This window comes from Diorhabda sublineata, chromosome 7 (genome assembly GCF_026230105.1).
Source record: "Diorhabda sublineata isolate icDioSubl1.1 chromosome 7, icDioSubl1.1, whole genome shotgun sequence".
Lineage (NCBI taxonomy): Eukaryota > Metazoa > Arthropoda > Insecta > Coleoptera > Chrysomelidae > Diorhabda > Diorhabda sublineata.
The window spans coordinates 13,348,981-13,366,324 of NC_079480.1; the positions used below are offsets into that span (position 1 = coordinate 13,348,981).

A 17,344-nucleotide genomic window follows, 5' to 3' on the forward strand; every position below is an offset into this window, starting at 1 on the left:
TAGTTACTTATCCTACCAATATTCATTTAGAACTTGTTGAACTGCAAAATCGTGATACTTTGAAAAACCTTTTTGCTAACAAATTGTCTTCGAAAGCACAAAATTCTTCAGAAGATTTTGCAGATTTTTGGAAATTGGTACCAAAAGGAGAATTTCAAGCAATAACTAACCTGGCGTTACTGTTTTTAAGTAGTTTTGGAATCAACATATGTATGCAAAAAGGTTTTTTCAGATCTTAATTATGTAAAAAATAAATGCCGCACATCATTAACTGAGCAACATATTGGTGACTTGTTGTTACTGTCAACGTCGGATTTGTCGCCAAACATAAGTAAATTGTTAAAAGACAAACAATGGAAGAAATCACATTGATTGTATAAACAAATTACCCTAGATTTCAATTTTCTTTATTTAGATTTTAAAATAAGATACAATTTTTCCTAATAAACAATAATTCAACTTTATTTTCTTGATAATTAAGTTTTTATTGCTCTTATCCTGAGAGTAACTGAAACAGGAAATGTAAGTGGCCCGTCGTTAACGACTGAATCCACCGTTTGGCCCGACTCTTCAAAAGGTTGAGTAGCCTTGGAATAAAGGAAGCAGTATTTTGACATCTACCTACTGAATCAAAATAAGCTCTTGTATTTTTCCATTTTCGCACGATGCAAAGGAAAACAAGATTAAGATTTACTTTCGAAGATTATGTAATCCTGCTCGAGGAATTTATTAAAAACAATCTAAATATATCAATCTACAACAATCTAAAATAGATAGGTGTACCTCACAAAAATTATCGCAACACTGGTATTTTAGGATATTTTTAATACTTAATTTTAGTTTTTTAGGACAATTTGTATATGTATCAACTTAATAGATATTTCTCGTTTCTTATCATGGGTAAAAAAATACCACAATTTCTTACAAAATTTTTTGGAAGCAAAAATGCTCGAGTAAATTATTTCTGTCTTGGAGAATGCATTGAGATCGAGAACTTTCTAAGCAAATTGTGTTATTGTATAGTGAAAATTTAAATTTATTTTGTTAATAATGGATGTACCTCAACGTTTAACAAGAGATGTGACGAATGAAGAAGCCGCTAGAATCATCGCGCTCATACAAGATGGCCGCAGTCAAAGATACGTCGCCGGGGTAATTGGAGTTCAACAAAGCACCATATCCAGAGTTGTTATTCGCTACCAAAAAATAGGGCAGCTAACCAGAAGACCCGGATAAGGCCGCGGAAGGGTAACTTCGGTAGTAGAGGATCGTTATTTGAGGTTAACGGCGTTAAGAATACCACCGCTCGAAGGCTGCAAACAGATCTGTTGGCTGCTCGTAATGTCCGAATAAGCCTACAAACAGTTCGAAATAGGCTGAGAGAATCAGGTATACGAGCTGGAGGTTCACGTCTTACCAGAGAACATCGAGTAGCAACATTGGAATTTGCTCAAGAACACGCAAATTGGAATATTCAAGATTGGTTCAATATTTTATTCGCGGATGAATCAAGATTTTGTCTGTATTCATCAGATAGGCGTGTACCAGTATATAGGCGACGTGGTGAACGGCACGATCAGGTTAATTTTTGCCAAACTGAAAGTTTTGGTGCTGACTGTATCATGGTTAGGGCAGGGATTTCTTTCGAGGGTCGCACGGAGTTAGTACCAGTAAATGATGGAAGGCTAAATACATAAATACAGGTACATAACCAATATCCTAGAACCCCATGTAGTTCCCTATATGCCTCATATCGGTTACAACTCTGTGCTAATGCTCGTCCACACGCTGCTAGAGTGGTTCGGCAGTACTTAGAAGAGGTCGAGATACCCATCCTGAATTGGTCTGCACATAGCCCGGACCTTAACCCATGGTCTGGGACCATCTAGGATGGCAAATTAAGCAACATCCGACACCAATAAGAACACTAGATGATCTTCAGAATGTTCTTTTTAACTTCTGGCAAAACATGCTGCAAGGATACGTCCAGAACCTGTTTAGAAGCCTTCCAAGACGAATGGACGCTGTAATTAGAGCGAGGGGCGACAACACACGCTATTAGAAATTCATTGGCTGGTTTTAGTTTAAGCACCGTTCATTTTTTTATATAGATGTTTTGTACAGTTTTTTTGATATTTTCTATGTTTTGGTAAATCAAACTTTTTGTCCTCTGTAGATTAAACTGATATTAAATAAATGTTGCAATGGGCGTATCTATTGGTATTTTAATATATATATATATATATATATATATATATATATATATATATATATATATATATATATATATATATATATACATATATATATATATATATATATATAATAATAAATAAATAATGAGTGACGCTATAATTTTTGTGGGGTGTATATATTGTATAAAATCATTAAGACATTTGTTATAAAAAGTAATTGATTAGTGAAGATTGTACCTTATGCAACTAAGCTCAATGTTTTATGTGCATAAAATACATTGGAGACTATAGTTTTGCTATAAAATGATGGTTAATTTTAAATCTAGGCTAAAAAATGAATCAAATGAGACGTCTATCAAATTTTTATTAAAATTTGGAGATTGTACACCTTGGAACCAGCCCCCTCATATTTATTCACAGATGTCACTTACAATCGCTTATAATTGAATAAATTTTAATTGTCAGTTTGCAATCAGTATAGATGGACTTACTTCTGCATACATATTAATTCTTTCTTGGGTTAACCAATTCAAATTTTGTAGAAAATTTCCTCTTTGTTCAAAGATGATACTTGTGGTTTTAATATTGATTGTGTTAATATTCCAAACATCTTACTCAGTTCACTTAACCGTGCAGGATAAGAAAGTCTTCTTAAAAGAATGCACAATGCAATTAAACCTAAAATAAATATTAAGGGTGTCCACAGATTTTTTTTTTGAATTCCCTTACTTTCCCTGACCAGATTTAAAAATTCTGTAACCATGTCAAGGTGTGTATTTATTTAGAAACAAAGTAATTGATTTAAAATAATCACAATACTGATAATAATAATTAAAATATTATATTATAATCAAATATTGTTTTCAACAGTTTTCTTCAATTTTTATCATTAATTGGATCCCAATTTCTTAGTAATTCTAAATGTTCCCTTCTAAAGCGGAAATCAATTAAGAATTACATTATTAAATATGTTTTAATATCACAAACTCTATCTCATAATCATTTCCTCCTGCCAAAATGATTGCTTCCAATGCTTCTTCCATTATCAGGAATAAATAAATTTTAAAAAAAGTAAACACTTACACAATACCTACATTTGTAGGTTAGAAATAAAAACAACCTTAAATGAGATTGTCAATAACTCTCTTTATGAAAATCCCGTTAAAGCTTAGCAGTATAATAATAAAGGATTTTCTTATTTATTGCTAGCACTATATCGTGATTCAATAAGTCACTAATATCTTCTTCTTTGGGCGCCTCTTCTAGCAAAGGTTGGCGATAACCCCAGCAAAGTCATTTCTGTCTCTGGCCCTTCTTATCAGCGTCTGAGAGTTTAAACCGATCCACCCCCGAATATTCTTCAGCCATAATGCCTGTCGTCTGCCAAGATCACGTTTTCCCTTGATTTTCCTTTCGATCAGAAGTTGCAAAAGTCTATATTTCTATATATGTAGGCATCATTTCATATCTCTTTTCTCAGATGACTAAACAAAGTCAACTTTTAAGGCTTTTAATATTTTTCTTCCAAATACTCTATTTCCTCTAGGTCTAGCTTGGTTAAAGTCCAACTCTTACTTCCATATTCTGATGATTTTTTGATAAGACTTTTATCTTGGTTTTCCTTATAATCATATTTCTTTTATGGAAATTTCTATTGGCAAAACTTTACCTTTGTACCTGATGGCATCACTTGACTATTTTAGAATTCTTACTTGCTCTTTTAGTCCAGTGGACGAAAAGATAGTCTAAGATCTGTTCGAGTAAGTACAAGTTCTCTTTTATAAGTTAATTTTAGAATTCTTACTTGTTCGAACAAATCTTTGAGTGTCTTGTAGTTCACTGGACACCAAGGCCTACTGGACTAGAAGACATTAGAAGCTGTACTGTACACACTGTTTACACCACAACTACACCAACATTGACAATTACACTATCTGAATTTACTTTCAGTCTCTGAAGAAGTTGTGAGTGTTGGTGGAGTAGTATTATTCAGTATGAATGTCACCAATGGTTCCAGATATTCCAGCATACATCAGAAGCTGTGTAAACTGCGAACACAGATCCACTTCTTATAACATAAAGCATGACAAAATTGGAGGAATCATTGGATGGAGATGTGGAAAACGATAATGGTATTCATGACAGTAGTTATGGGTAGAGGAGATTATGAGTAAATATATATGATAATAGATGATATGACATATTGATGTCCTTGATAAAAAGGAGGGTGGTTTAGTGAAGTAAAAGTCGCATAAAAATAATAAACAACATAGACTTGATATATTTATTTTATATTTAATATATATCATCAATAAATTACAATACATTTAATTATGTCTCAAACATTGGAATACGCTTTCCCTTTTTTGGGGTATATCAAAAATAAACTCAGCTGAAACCCAGATAGAATACATCCTATGAAATTAGGAATCTGAAAACGTTGGAATTGTATTAACCATCAATATTCATCATAAAGTCTGTTGCTATTGATAAATAAACTGTGAGAAATAGTTAAGAGTATAAAGATTTTGGTTATAGACGATAACTTACTTGAACAAATTGGTCTTTTAATACCAATCCATAAATTAACCATTGTAAGGAAACGATAAATGTGGCGAAGATCAAATGGTAGGGTAGACTTTCTGTATTTTTCACTTTGATCACGTGCAAAAGCGACGCCAATGGGGCAGCGAAGAATAATACTGTTACTCCACAACACATCAATCCTAAATGTACTCTAACGAGTTCTGTGTTGTCCACATTGTTATGAATATGAAGTAAGATTATAATTAAAAGGAATAAACAGCATAAAAATTGACGAAGAATGACTGTCTGGAAAAAGGGAAAATTTTTTTATATATAAACAGTGTCTCTCAATATTCATTCATAACCTACTCCTAATTATCCTTATTTTTACATATAGATAATGTAAGGTGCAAATTTTAGATTATTACATACAGCATTTAAGATAAAGACACGTCCATTTTTTTTATTAAATTAAATTTGAATATGCACACAGACATACTGGGGCCTTATTGACAACCTACTCATAATCATCCTTATTATTGCTTATAGATAAAGTGAGTTATTATATACAGTGTCTAGCATTTAAGATGAAGACACTTTTATATTTTTTTTTAATAAATTAATATTTGAATATGTACATAGATATACTGGGACCTCATTCACAACCTAATCATCCTTATTTTTGCCTATAGATAAAGTGAGATGCAAAATTTAGGTTATTATATACAGTGCGTAACATTTAAGATGAAGATACTTCCATATTTTTTTTAATAAATTGAGATTTGAATATTCACACAGATATACTGGGGTCTCATTCACAACCTACTCATAATCATCCTCATTTGTACTTATAAATAAAGTGAGGTTGAAATTTTAGGCTACTAAAAATTATGAGAAAAAAATGTTATCAACAAAGAAGGTTTGAGGGAGTAGTACCTGTTATAAGGGTAAAAAATGGAGCATAATTAATTTTTTTCACGATTTCTTTATAATAATTCCATATAAAACTTGTTTATTTTTTGATAATAAAGTGTTACAAAAATTTTTTATTTTATTTTTTTTTCAACATCATTTTATAGAGGGGGCCAAAGTTGAGACTGCGAAAATGATAGCCTCCCACTGCGCTGAGATTATCTGGAATTTGGTAAATATGAATAAAAAAATTCAAAAAGCTTTTCAAAGAGGAAGGTAGCTTATATAATAATATACCAACTTTGAATAAAAAAATTAAAAAAAAAAACAAAATGTCTTAAAAAAATATGTGAAATCAACCTTTTTTTTTACTTTTTTCCCATGGCAATTTTTTTACAGTTTTCTAGTAAATTACGGTAAAATACAACAAATCAAATAAAACCCACAAAAAAATTTAAAAAAATCTGTGGATTGGTTACCAAGTATAACTCAGCGCCAATATGAGAGAATGAGAGATTCGTTGGATAGAGTTTGGTAGGATAATGAAAATTTTATTAGGAGGAGGGTTTGTAGGAATAGGCCCTGATATAGGAATTTTTCTTCTGCAGAGCCGGGGTTGTGGTGGTTGTGTTTGCTAACTTTCCTTCAGGAGGACTTTTCGCTATAAGAAATCGAAAAGAGAGCTTGCAAGTTAAACACCATCCTTCTCGTTTTGAGTTTTATTTTTTGAAAATTTTTTTTGTGTTATTTTTAAATTTAAAAGGGGTCGGGCTAGTACAGCTGCAGCTGCATTATCGTCAGCCATTTAGCTGGTGAACCTAGTTGCAAGGAAACCGCAAAAAAACTGCAACACCGACGATCTCAGCGCAGATTAAAAAATGCCATTGGGAGGAAACTGCTTGTAGAACACGCGTGCGCCCTTAAACTATTGTAACTTTCTTTTTATATCGAATGTTATCGAATTTTATATGAAATTTTAGATGTTTTTTGAAAGTATAAGGATTCGAAAACAGTGAAATAAAATCAATTTTTTAAAAATTATAACCCGTACTAATCCCTTAAGAATTGCTAGTTAGACTATGATTGTTAGTGAGGTTATGTCTCGTATGAAAAAAAATACTTACTTTGTTAATACTGTATAAATAGAATGTGATAACATATGCAAAAAACAAAGTGGCACCAACAGTATTCACTAAAATTATAGAACTGTCATTGATTAAGAAGCCATATCTAAGCCATAAACTCGTTGAAAGACAACCACTCACGAAAGGAAACGCAGATATGTCACCTGTACTTTTATTTTGAACAACTTTTTGACAGGTGAGTCTGAAAAAAATAGGAAAAAAATTGTTTGTGATACGAGTAATTTCGTGTTATTGGGAAAGGTATACAGAATAAACGCAAACATAACGCCCTCTAGACGTTCATAAATGTCAAAAATAGTTCAACTTGTCAAGAAAGTGTGACAACGCGTACTATGATAGCGCTTTTCTAATGTAGTTTATAGTTGCAGATACCTCGAAAAATGACCTCTATGAGTGAAAGGCTGAGAATTTGTACGTGTTTATACAGGATGTCTCAAAACGATCCAAATATTTCAAGGGTGAGTGAGAAGCAAACGAGGGGCGGAGAAAGGGCATCGGGGGATCATTTTGTGAATGCGATGTTAGAGAGATTTAACAATTTCAAAAATATATTCCTCACCGATGAGAAGCATTTTCGTTTGGATGGATACGTAAATCAACAAAATTGTGTTTTTTTTTTTGGAGATAAGACCTTACATAAACGCCCTTGAATAGCCCAAAAATCACCGCGTGGGTCATTATGTCGGAAAACTGCATTATTGGGCCTTACTTTTATGAAGATAACAAAGAAAATGCAGTGTTGTTGTTCCCAAAGCAGGTGATTACACGAAGAAGTGATATTGACTAGCCACCTCGTAGCCCTGACTTGACACATGATGTTTTCTCAAGAGCGTAATGTGCGAGAATAATCCACGAAACTTAACAGATTGAAGAACCAATATTGAAGAAAAGTTTAGGAGTATTCTAGATTAGTCTGGATCTATTTCGTTCATTTTAAAATATATTGTAGTAACATAACTGTAGATATTTCTATTCAAATTGAAGGGTCTCACTAACCAATATATAATACATTATAAATAATTCAAAATCGTTGATCACCGTTCAAATTTCTTTATATACATGCACTTTTGAGGTTATATTTATTAGCGAACCATGTTGACGTTCATTCTGTGCATCGTATAAATTGATTGAACTGGGAATTTTTTTGAGATATTCTGCTTTTATACAAAAGATCCTAAGAAGGCATATACCTATCTTTTAAGAATATGATATTTAAGGAAATAATTGTCACGTACAATTTGGTAATTTGAAAGCTATTTAGCTAGATACAGTATTAATGATCATCAATTCAAATAAGAAGGTTGCTACTCAAATTTTGAAATATGGCAACACTGACGTAAATATGTCAAATCTGACATTGTCATCATAAAATCTGACATTTGACTCAGAACGTGTTGTTATACGAGTGCTATTTGAGTTGTTGATGTGTCAATCAACTCGTTTCGACTTTTGGCAATGAGGTACTATCTCGAGCCACCATGTTTCGCTGGTTTTCCAAATTGAATCCCTACAGAATGAATTTCGTGAAGATCGTCCAAAATCTGGCTATTGTACCAGAAAACATCGATGCTATGGGTAAACTGATATTAAAAGATTGTCCTGACTGTCAAAAGGATTTGAATACCACATAGCAGCCCTCGTATTAATTTTAAATATATGTAATGTATATTGTGATAATTGACAATGTTAAGACATACATCTAACCTAATGAAAAAAATAGTAAGTTAAAATGTTTTTATTTTTCCTCAATATACTAAAAGTGGGTATTGAAGACTATATACCATAGAGTTAATATTAAAGATAGAGTAATTGACAAATAACTGGAATTGTACAATTGAAAAAGAGAGAAAGAGCACTCTATTAAGTACAAATTGTACTTAAAAATAATAATAATTTTTTCTGCATTAAAAAGATAGTAAATCTGCTTTCTGTATAAAATAGAGATTATGTTGAAAATTCTTGTGCAAAAATGTATTAACCTGTGTATCTACAAGGTGAAAGCTATGTTTGAACTAAAAACTCTAGGCATTAAAGGTGATACACCCTGTATATACTTCAGCAACTATCTATTAGTTTTATAAAAAAATATATATGATTTAAAATTCATCTTGAAAATCCTAAAAATAATAATCTACTTTGTGGCATTTGATAAATATCTTATCAATTAGATTAAAATAAAACTGATAATTCCAATCAACAAATTTTGGAATAAACATTTTTTTATATTTCTAGCTGGTTTATATACGAAATTTATGAATAAAATATTTTTTAAATAAATAATTAACCTTCATATGAGGTAGTGAATATTTTTTATAATACTAATTATGCATAAATTTTGAAGAAAATCCTATATATACATGGGAAAAGGTTTAAAAAATACTTTGTACACAAACTACAACTATTCGATGTTTTTACCTAAATACACAATCTTAACTACTACTTTATTTTTGGAAAAAATTGAATATTATTGTGATATAACTATTTAAGATCAAATGGATATGAACCATTTAATTTCAAAGTGACAATATAAATGAAATGTATATTGAAAAATTAAAAAATACTTACGTTCCAGTCAAAAATTGTAGAATTGTACATATTGATGCAGTAGTAGCTAATATATTTTTAAAATCACTTTCATTCATAATTGACTATATGTTTGAAACGAATCTTCCCTTATATTATAAATTTATGTGTATATTTTAATTCTTATCGTCAAACTCCATTGATATAATTATATTCAACAGAAAATTTATGCAAATGTTACTACATAATAATAATACCTGCTTCCCAACATAACAGATAATAACCACCCACGCGAATAGAATTTTTTTAACGTAGTGCAAATCGACACGGCGACATGCGTATCGAAAAAATTAAATTTTATTTATTAATATTAATTACAACAAAACATCAAGGTGTTAAAAGATAAATCACATATAGGTAAACAAATCAACTACTGGTATAATATAGAATTAACTGTTGACATATATGTTGAACGTGTTGCCTATATAAATACTTATACAGCAGTAAGAAACTAGACGATTCATGTAGATAGTGGTTAATCTAATTTTTTTTCGTTTAAAGACTAGATCCACCAGTATAAATAGAAATCTAGTTCAAAAAAATGAACATCTTATGTTGAAAATGCATTTGCGATTCTCCATATAAAAAAAGTTTTCGGAAACTATGATAACCTGATCATGATCTGAATGTTCCGAAAGTGAAGGATCACGTTCACCGGGGCTCCGAAACTGAACGAAGTGATCGGGTATTGTTATAAAATAATCAATTTCTCCACATTGGTATACCTGTGAGTAAATATTGTTTGTATTTGATTTTATGAACTCATTAATTATTAATCTATGAGCAATAATAGACAGGCTGAGGTTCGACACTTGTATACTTGTTATACGATGCATTCCAATGAGCGCTCACGGGGTCTAAAACTCTTTTGTGCGTTCCACATAGCAGCTACGAAGGTAGTGGTCGCGTCTCATGACTAACGTTCACTACGACCCTTTCAAGAGGTGGATCGAAGTAAGCGTTGAAAAAATTAGCGGAATCCTCAAAACTCAAGCAACGCAGATTGCAACCCTGAGAATATATCACATTATTTGATTCGGTATGGGATATTAAAGCACTTTCGAAGCATTCTTGTGACATCAAAAATTAAAAAAAATGAGAAATCTTCAATATACCATGAATATCATTTATTGGACAATTATTACACCAAAAGTGTATTATAATATTAATAGTCCAAGTGGATTATTCTTTGTTTTGGAGTTCGAATTTCTCAGAGAAAGTTGAAGTCAGAAATTGAAGTTTTTAGGAACTGTTATTAATAGTTGTGGAAATATTGAACGCAAAAATCCTTCTCTTTAGAGAATGGATGAATGCTCCTCTGCAGGGCTGGGGTTGTGTTTGATTGATTGTGAAATGTCCTGTAGAGTAAATAGGTTTTAGCTTACTTTAGGTCTCTGAAGATGATAACTTGGTTATCGAAACGCGCGTCATATTGTGTAATTGTGAGTGATGGTGTAGTGGTAGTGTAAACAGTGTGACTAGCACCAATGGTTCCAGATATTCCAACTTATTGGTCAATTTGTTCATCAAAATACGAATCAAATATAGTGAATATGTTCAGTAAAAGAAAAGGAGAAACTAAATTAGTAATATGAATATTTGAAGTTAAGGAAAATAGTAAAAAAGTCGAAAAAGGCAAGTTTCAGTACCAATTCACACCAAAAAGTACAAAGTTTGAGAGACCAAGTGATGAACAAAAACGATTTTATTGAAGATATAATAAATTTATTGAAAAATTCATAACAATAAACCTGGAAATAAATATATAATAACAATTTATAAACATGAAATATAAAAAATGAATTATTTTTAGATTTTTTTTTATAAAAAAGCGAACTATTGGATTTTCCAATTTTTACTACTAACTTTGTATTTTTTACATATAAATAAATGATATTCATCTAAAATTTAGTCAATATTTTGTATATATTAAAAAACTTATCATTTTTAAAAGCTGATAACACGGTGGTAACTGTGTATTATTTAAATTTGGCGATATCAATATGAAAATAAATAACACAAATTAACTTCAATATATTAACAAATTCTGTAAACTAATAACTTTAATATGTACACACACCGTGTAATGTAAAAATTAATTATCTTTTCTAAGTACGATTATATTGATATTCTAATAAATTTTTTAAATAATAAATAACTACTTGAATTACACAAAAGGCAATTCAAATCAAATATTGTATAAATATAAAAACTATTCAGATTAAATGTACAACGACAAAATACAACAAATTAAATCTATAAGTCTTGAGGTGTGGTCTTCAGCGAATATTTCTGAAAATGAAAATTCTTGTTAAAATCGTTGCATAGGATATGCTAATGAGAGAAAGATCATTCTGGGAGGATACCAATTACAAATACAGAAAGATTTCAAATATTTGGATATGTGACAATAAGCAAGGCAAATAATAGAATCACAGATGTAGTGGAGAGGACCACAGCAGCAAATAAAATCTACAATACAAAGTTGAGAATATACAGAAAAGGAATGGGGCCGAAACTATGTGCATCCAGGGAAGGACCAAAAAGATCTTGGAATATTTAAAAGATCTTAATGAAGATATTAAAACTGGTCATAACCGAAAGAGGATACCTAGGAAAGTTAATGATTCAAGAGATAAAGAATGAGGTGAAAGTTAGTGATTTAGTGACAGTGATAAACATCCAAAAAGCTTAAGTGAGTTAGACATATACGAAGAGGAGATCCGAAAACAAACTATCAAGGAATTTTCCACATACATTCAAGAATTCAGAATCTGATCCCAGTTTTTTAAGAAATTGCTGGAATTTTTAAGAAAACTCAGAGCAATACCAAAATACAAGAAATTAACTTTAAATTCCACCATTTTCCAAGATGAGGCTGAAACTTTTGCAAAAATATCCAAATTTAAATAAAAGTTTCAAGAAATTTTCCATAAACATTTAAAAACTGATCCCAGTTTTTCAGAAATTGTTCAAAGCCTTAAAAAAGATCTTGACTATTATCAAAATTTAAATAAATTTTCTTTTTAAATTTTCCATGCAATGATTGTTCTTTTCCTGAATCCTTTTTTATTTGTACTTTTACAAAATAGATATTAAGTGGCAACCAACAGCATACATACATTGTCTAATGCATTAAGAAACATGATTCAGTAAAATTTCCAAACGGATTACGGTTTTTGGTAGATCCTGAACTTATTTTATTCAAACCAATTCAAATTCTGATAAAATTGTCCATTATGGCAATATATGTGTTAACAGAGATTCATTTAGAATATTACACACATTCTAGTTTCATTTATTCAAAATTCGTCCCAATATCATAGTAATCATTCAAAAATAAAAGTAGTGGAGATCAAAAATCATCAGAAAAAAAACTACAAAAATAACATGAGAAGAAAAAGACTAAACAACATATTTTCAACTGCCTACTTGTAGGAAATTAACTATTATTTGATTAATACTCAATTTATTGAACAAATTATTTCATATTTCAACTCACCTTTCTATTGGATGGAATTGAATTTGGCAACGGAAAAGGTATATCATTAACGGGAGTCAATGAACTTTTAGCATCTACATTTGAGAGGTTCATACATTCCTCGAGAGTCTTAATAAAAGTATCACAAGTGGCACCTAAAAATCTAGTAGCTTCGTCCATTTTCTGGAAAATACAAAGCAATACTTATACCAAATATCGTTGTTTTATATTAAATAGTTTTTAAATTCAATGAGGAAACAGCAAATATACAACATATCGTTGGCATAAATCGCTAACCACTCAACTCCGTTTTTTTTTCTTATATCAACAGTTTTATACCATTAGATAGATCATTTCTGAACGCATCTAACAGAAAAACTTGTGAAACATATCTTCAGACCCTCATTTTATTTAAAGGATATCGCAATCCCTATTAATTTACTTGTACTGTTTTTTTCTTCAAATTTGACATTTGCCACTATTCTTATACTTTATTAGAACAACCAGTTAAGTCTTCATTCAATTTTATTCATTGTCAAATTTTTTGTGCAAGATTTATGAATTAAGCCGATAATATGTAACAAATAACAATCTGTATTATAATTAATGACGTCTACAGGTGAATTTGACAGTTTAAAACATTTAGGAAGTATTTAGAACATGTATATTTGATAGTAATTTGGATAGGATTCAGTAAAAAGTATACAGTTGTTAAATTTTAGTTGTAAGTTGTTGAGAAGTCAAGTTAGTACTCTTACCTCTGTATCAGGACCATTTTCATGTTGTGCTGATGATTTTATAACATGTACTTGTTGCATCAACAAATCACAATACAACCTCAATTCTGATTTCTTTGATTTAAGAGTATCAGGATTAGGATCTATTAAATAACAAAAAAAATAATACAATAATCTTCTATGTGAATTTATACTAGTCTAAATCTATTTTCAAAATTTATATTTCTATCAAATTAAATGATTACGAACAGTACTATCAATAGTTAAAACTTACAAAACAATTTCATTAATTCAAAAAGGAAATACAGTGATAATTGAAAAAATGCGATTACTCATTAAAATGTTAGAATATTCATTAATATCTACACTATAAAATAAGATAATTTCAAAATGATAAACAAAATTACAATTTAAAGAGCATCAAAACTAAAGATTATAGCTACAAAGAAAAATTCTAGGGAAAATTTCAATATCTACCTATGTTTTTTCCATTACTTTGGACACATGCTTTTGCTGTTCCTAAAGCTACTAACCACTGCTGTCTTTCTTGGGAAGTAGATGCCCGGAGATAAAGGTGTTGTTCTCCAGGAATTACAAGATCCATTCTAGTATTATCCAAAGGACTTACTGAAAATATCTGAATTAATAAGATAAAGGTAAAAATAAATAACTTACCATTTATTTCACAAGCTTGAACTTTTAGTGAGCCTTTAAAGCCCTGATTAACCTCATCTTGTGATTTATAATATGATAATACTCCGTTCTCTAATACAAACCATCTGGTCTGCCATCCTGGAATATTAACATATTGTTATAAAGAAACTAACAAAAATGCTGCTCACCATTCCAATAATTAGTCCATTTCCATAGAATACCCTCCATGTGAATTATTTTATTACAGCTTTATATCATTGCTAATTAAAGACGAAATTAAAGTACCTTCAAATTTAAGGAAATTAGTATTTTAATTTGATGGATTGATGGTTACAAGTAAACAGATTCGACACAACATACTTTGTTGATATTCGTTATCATAGAACTATATTTGAGTTACATGTGACATATATTGGTCACTTCATTTGTTTAGAGGTGCATTTCACTTAGTGCTTACGGCGCCAGAAATACTCTTGTGCGTTCCACATAGCGACTACGAACGCAGTGGTGGCGACGAGTGTCACTCATAACTTTATCACTAACGTTCACTACGACTTTTCTCAAAAGGTGGGTCGAAATGAGCGTTGAGAAAATTGGTGGACTTTTTAAAACTCAAGCGTGTTTATGAAACGGACTACTATACAAAATTCAAAGGAAAGTGCTACAACTGAAGTGAGATAATCAAATAGATGTAGATGATTCAAATACATCTTGTAGTTCAACTGAAACAAATTAACATTCTAAACAGACATGCCAGAAATCTCTTGGTTTTGTGATGCGTGCGTTGACAGAGTTAAAATTAACCTGGATGTTACTAAAAATTTGTCGAGATTGGAACAACAAATCGAAGAATGCAATTTCTTGCAATATTTAGAAGATAAATTGGGTGATGAATTATTACATAAGCAAATAGCTGTATTTCTGGGAGACATAAACATTGACTGGCAAAAAACAACAGTGGCACAAGAAGAGTAAGAAACATTATTCAAAGTTCAAGATTTAAACAAGTAGTAACCAATGAGACTAGGAGAACAAATCATTGTCTTCGTTAATTGATTATATAATAACCAATGACTTATACCTAACCAATATGCAGGAGGTTCAGAGAAATTTCCCTAGCATAAGTGATCATGAAATTATTGGAGTAAATATTGAGGAAAATAGAAGATCAGAGGAGAAACAGCCATATTACAGTAGAAATCTCAATGACGATAATATATTCATATATTAGAGAACGCTGAAGGAATTAAATGGAACAAAGAAACAATCTACTGATTTCATGGAAATAGATTTTGAACAGCTCTGTAGAGGAAAACTTCAATGAATTCTTTTCAGACTCGTTGCATGAAGTTTCAGAGAGTATAGAGTATGAAAATTGGGAAAGCCAAGATTTTAATACCGAAACAAACTTTTCCCATTCTGAGACCATAAATTTGTCTCAATTAAGAAAAGTTATAAATGACTTAAAAAGTAAAGTTCGAGCGATGACAGTTTGAATATTAAACTAGTAAAGCAATTATTCTGTGTAATTGGATATCCCCTTCTATACTTGATTAATGCCTCAATCAGCACCGGAAAAATACTGCATGACATAAAAACTAGTGTGATAACACCTATCCAAAAAGTAAATAAACCAAAGAAACCTTCAGAGTTTAGGCCTATTAATCTTTTACCAGCATTCCTGTGAGTAAACGATTCAGTACATGTTGCAAATTGGCGAGAGAAAATAAACATTGGTGATTGACCGTCAAATTCTTATAAGAAAACTGGAACACTATGGTGTGAATAAAAATATCAGGCAGGGTATCTCAAAAGAAGGAAAGTGTGCTGGGTGTACCCCAGGGAAGTGTCCTGGGACCACTTTTGTTTATAATATATATTAATGATCTTCATATGGCTTTAAAAAATTGTTTTGTTAATTTATTTGCTGATGATACCCTTATATCAGTGTCTGGGCAAAACTACTTAGAAATTATAAATATTTTAATTGATGAACTTAAGATATTGTATAAATGGTTGTGTCAGAATAGATTAAAATTAAACTCCTCAAAAACAAAATGTATGGTCAGCTATAAATTGAAAAAAATTTTATAATCTAAATTTGTCCTTATCCATAAACAGTGTGCTTATAGAATTTATAAACGAAATTAAATATTAGGGTGTCATTTTAGATCCACAATTAAATTTTTCAATTCATGTTGATTATTTATGTAAGAAATTAGGTCAAAAAATAGGGTTTTTCAGTAGAATATCTTATTGTGTTTCTGAATGGACGAGAATGATGATATATAAAATCATAATTTTGCCTCACTTTACATATTGTAGCTCAGTATTAATTTCTTGCAACAAGGAAGAGGTGCGTAAATTACAAATACAACAGAACATTATTGTAGTAAATATACACCGATTGATTACATGCTTAAGACTCTAAATTGACTAACTGTTGAGCGAACATTAAAAGAGCGAATCTCCTTTTAATATATAAAATTGAACATAACCTAATGCCAGAGTATTTAAATGCATACTTAAAGAAACGACTGCAGTTTCATAATTATGTTAGATCCAAACAAATCTATAATCTTGACATTGTACGAACCTAAGCATTGCAAAAAACACTGTTTTATGAAGGGCTTCGCTCTTTTAATGAATTGAGTGCTGATATTAAAAATGTACAAAATGTATATAAATTTAGTAAACGGTTGTTTACGTATTTGCGGAATCAAAGTTGATTTTTTAATGTTTCTAATTTAGTTATAAGTAGCCAAGTGCTAAATAAAGATATTTATTTATTTATAAGCAACGCAAATTGCAACCATGAGGATCTATCTCATTATTTGATGCGGTATAGGATATTATAAGTACTTTTGAACTACCACCAAATATTTGACTATCGCCGCAAAAGATATTTTGATTTTACTTTAAAGTAAAAAAGTTAAGCACTCCACTAAAAATTTCAACAACTTACAAATAATAACATAACCTCTTCAAGCTTTCGTTTTATTTTTTCTGTTTGGTTAATATTTATTTCAACGCTCAAAATGCTTCATGAGCCATTCCACTTGGATTTACGATTATAACGTTTTGGGGTAAGTGGAACACGGGAAAGATCGT

At 30.6% G+C, this 17,344-nt stretch overlaps 2 protein-coding genes across 2 annotated transcripts; both read right to left on the reverse strand.

The window, feature by feature from the left end:
• Positions 1-4,454: 4,454 nt before the first annotated feature.
• On the reverse strand, positions 4,455-9,766 carry LOC130446233 (sugar transporter SWEET1). The gene is made up of 4 exons (XM_056782348.1): positions 9,344-9,766; positions 6,758-6,959; positions 4,746-5,027; positions 4,455-4,626 (listed from the first exon to the last, which is right to left on the reverse strand). The coding sequence occupies exons 1-4, from the start codon at positions 9,418-9,420 to the stop codon at positions 4,534-4,536; spliced, it is 654 nt and encodes a 217-aa protein (XP_056638326.1). The 5' UTR covers positions 9,421-9,766; the 3' UTR covers positions 4,455-4,533.
• A 992-nt stretch (positions 9,767-10,758) lies between these two features.
• On the reverse strand, positions 10,759-17,337 carry LOC130446990 (pleckstrin homology domain-containing family A member 3-like). The gene is made up of 7 exons (XM_056783572.1): positions 17,199-17,337; positions 14,422-14,518; positions 14,255-14,371; positions 14,057-14,206; positions 13,601-13,722; positions 12,864-13,025; positions 10,759-11,653 (listed from the first exon to the last, which is right to left on the reverse strand). The coding sequence occupies exons 2-7, from the start codon at positions 14,459-14,461 to the stop codon at positions 11,618-11,620; spliced, it is 627 nt and encodes a 208-aa protein (XP_056639550.1). The 5' UTR covers positions 14,462-14,518; positions 17,199-17,337; the 3' UTR covers positions 10,759-11,617.
• Positions 17,338-17,344: the final 7 nt, after the last annotated feature.

What these genes read in the sequence shown, in the direction of transcription:
- LOC130446233 (XM_056782348.1), bottom strand. Translation starts at nt 9,420, where the DNA reads ATGAATGAAAGTGATTTTAAAAATATATTAGCTACTACTGCATCAATA. An exon ending in ATTTATACAGTATTAACAAA is followed by an intron (nt 5,028 to 6,757) that starts GTAAGTATTTTT and finishes CCCTTTTTCCAG; the next exon opens with ACAGTCATTCTTCGTCAATT. An exon ending in TAAAAGACCAATTTGTTCAA is followed by an intron (nt 4,627 to 4,745) that starts GTAAGTTATCGT and finishes CAACGTTTTCAG; the next exon opens with ATTCCTAATTTCATAGGATG.
- LOC130446990 (XM_056783572.1), bottom strand. Translation starts at nt 14,461, where the DNA reads ATGGAGGGTATTCTATGGAAATGGACTAATTATTGGAATG. An exon ending in AAAATGGTCCTGATACAGAG is followed by an intron (nt 13,026 to 13,600) that starts GTAAGAGTACTA and finishes TGTATTTTCCAG; the next exon opens with AAAATGGACGAAGCTACTAG. An exon ending in CAATTCCATCCAATAGAAAG is followed by an intron (nt 11,654 to 12,863) that starts GTGAGTTGAAAT and finishes TTTCATTTTCAG; the next exon opens with AAATATTCGCTGAAGACCAC.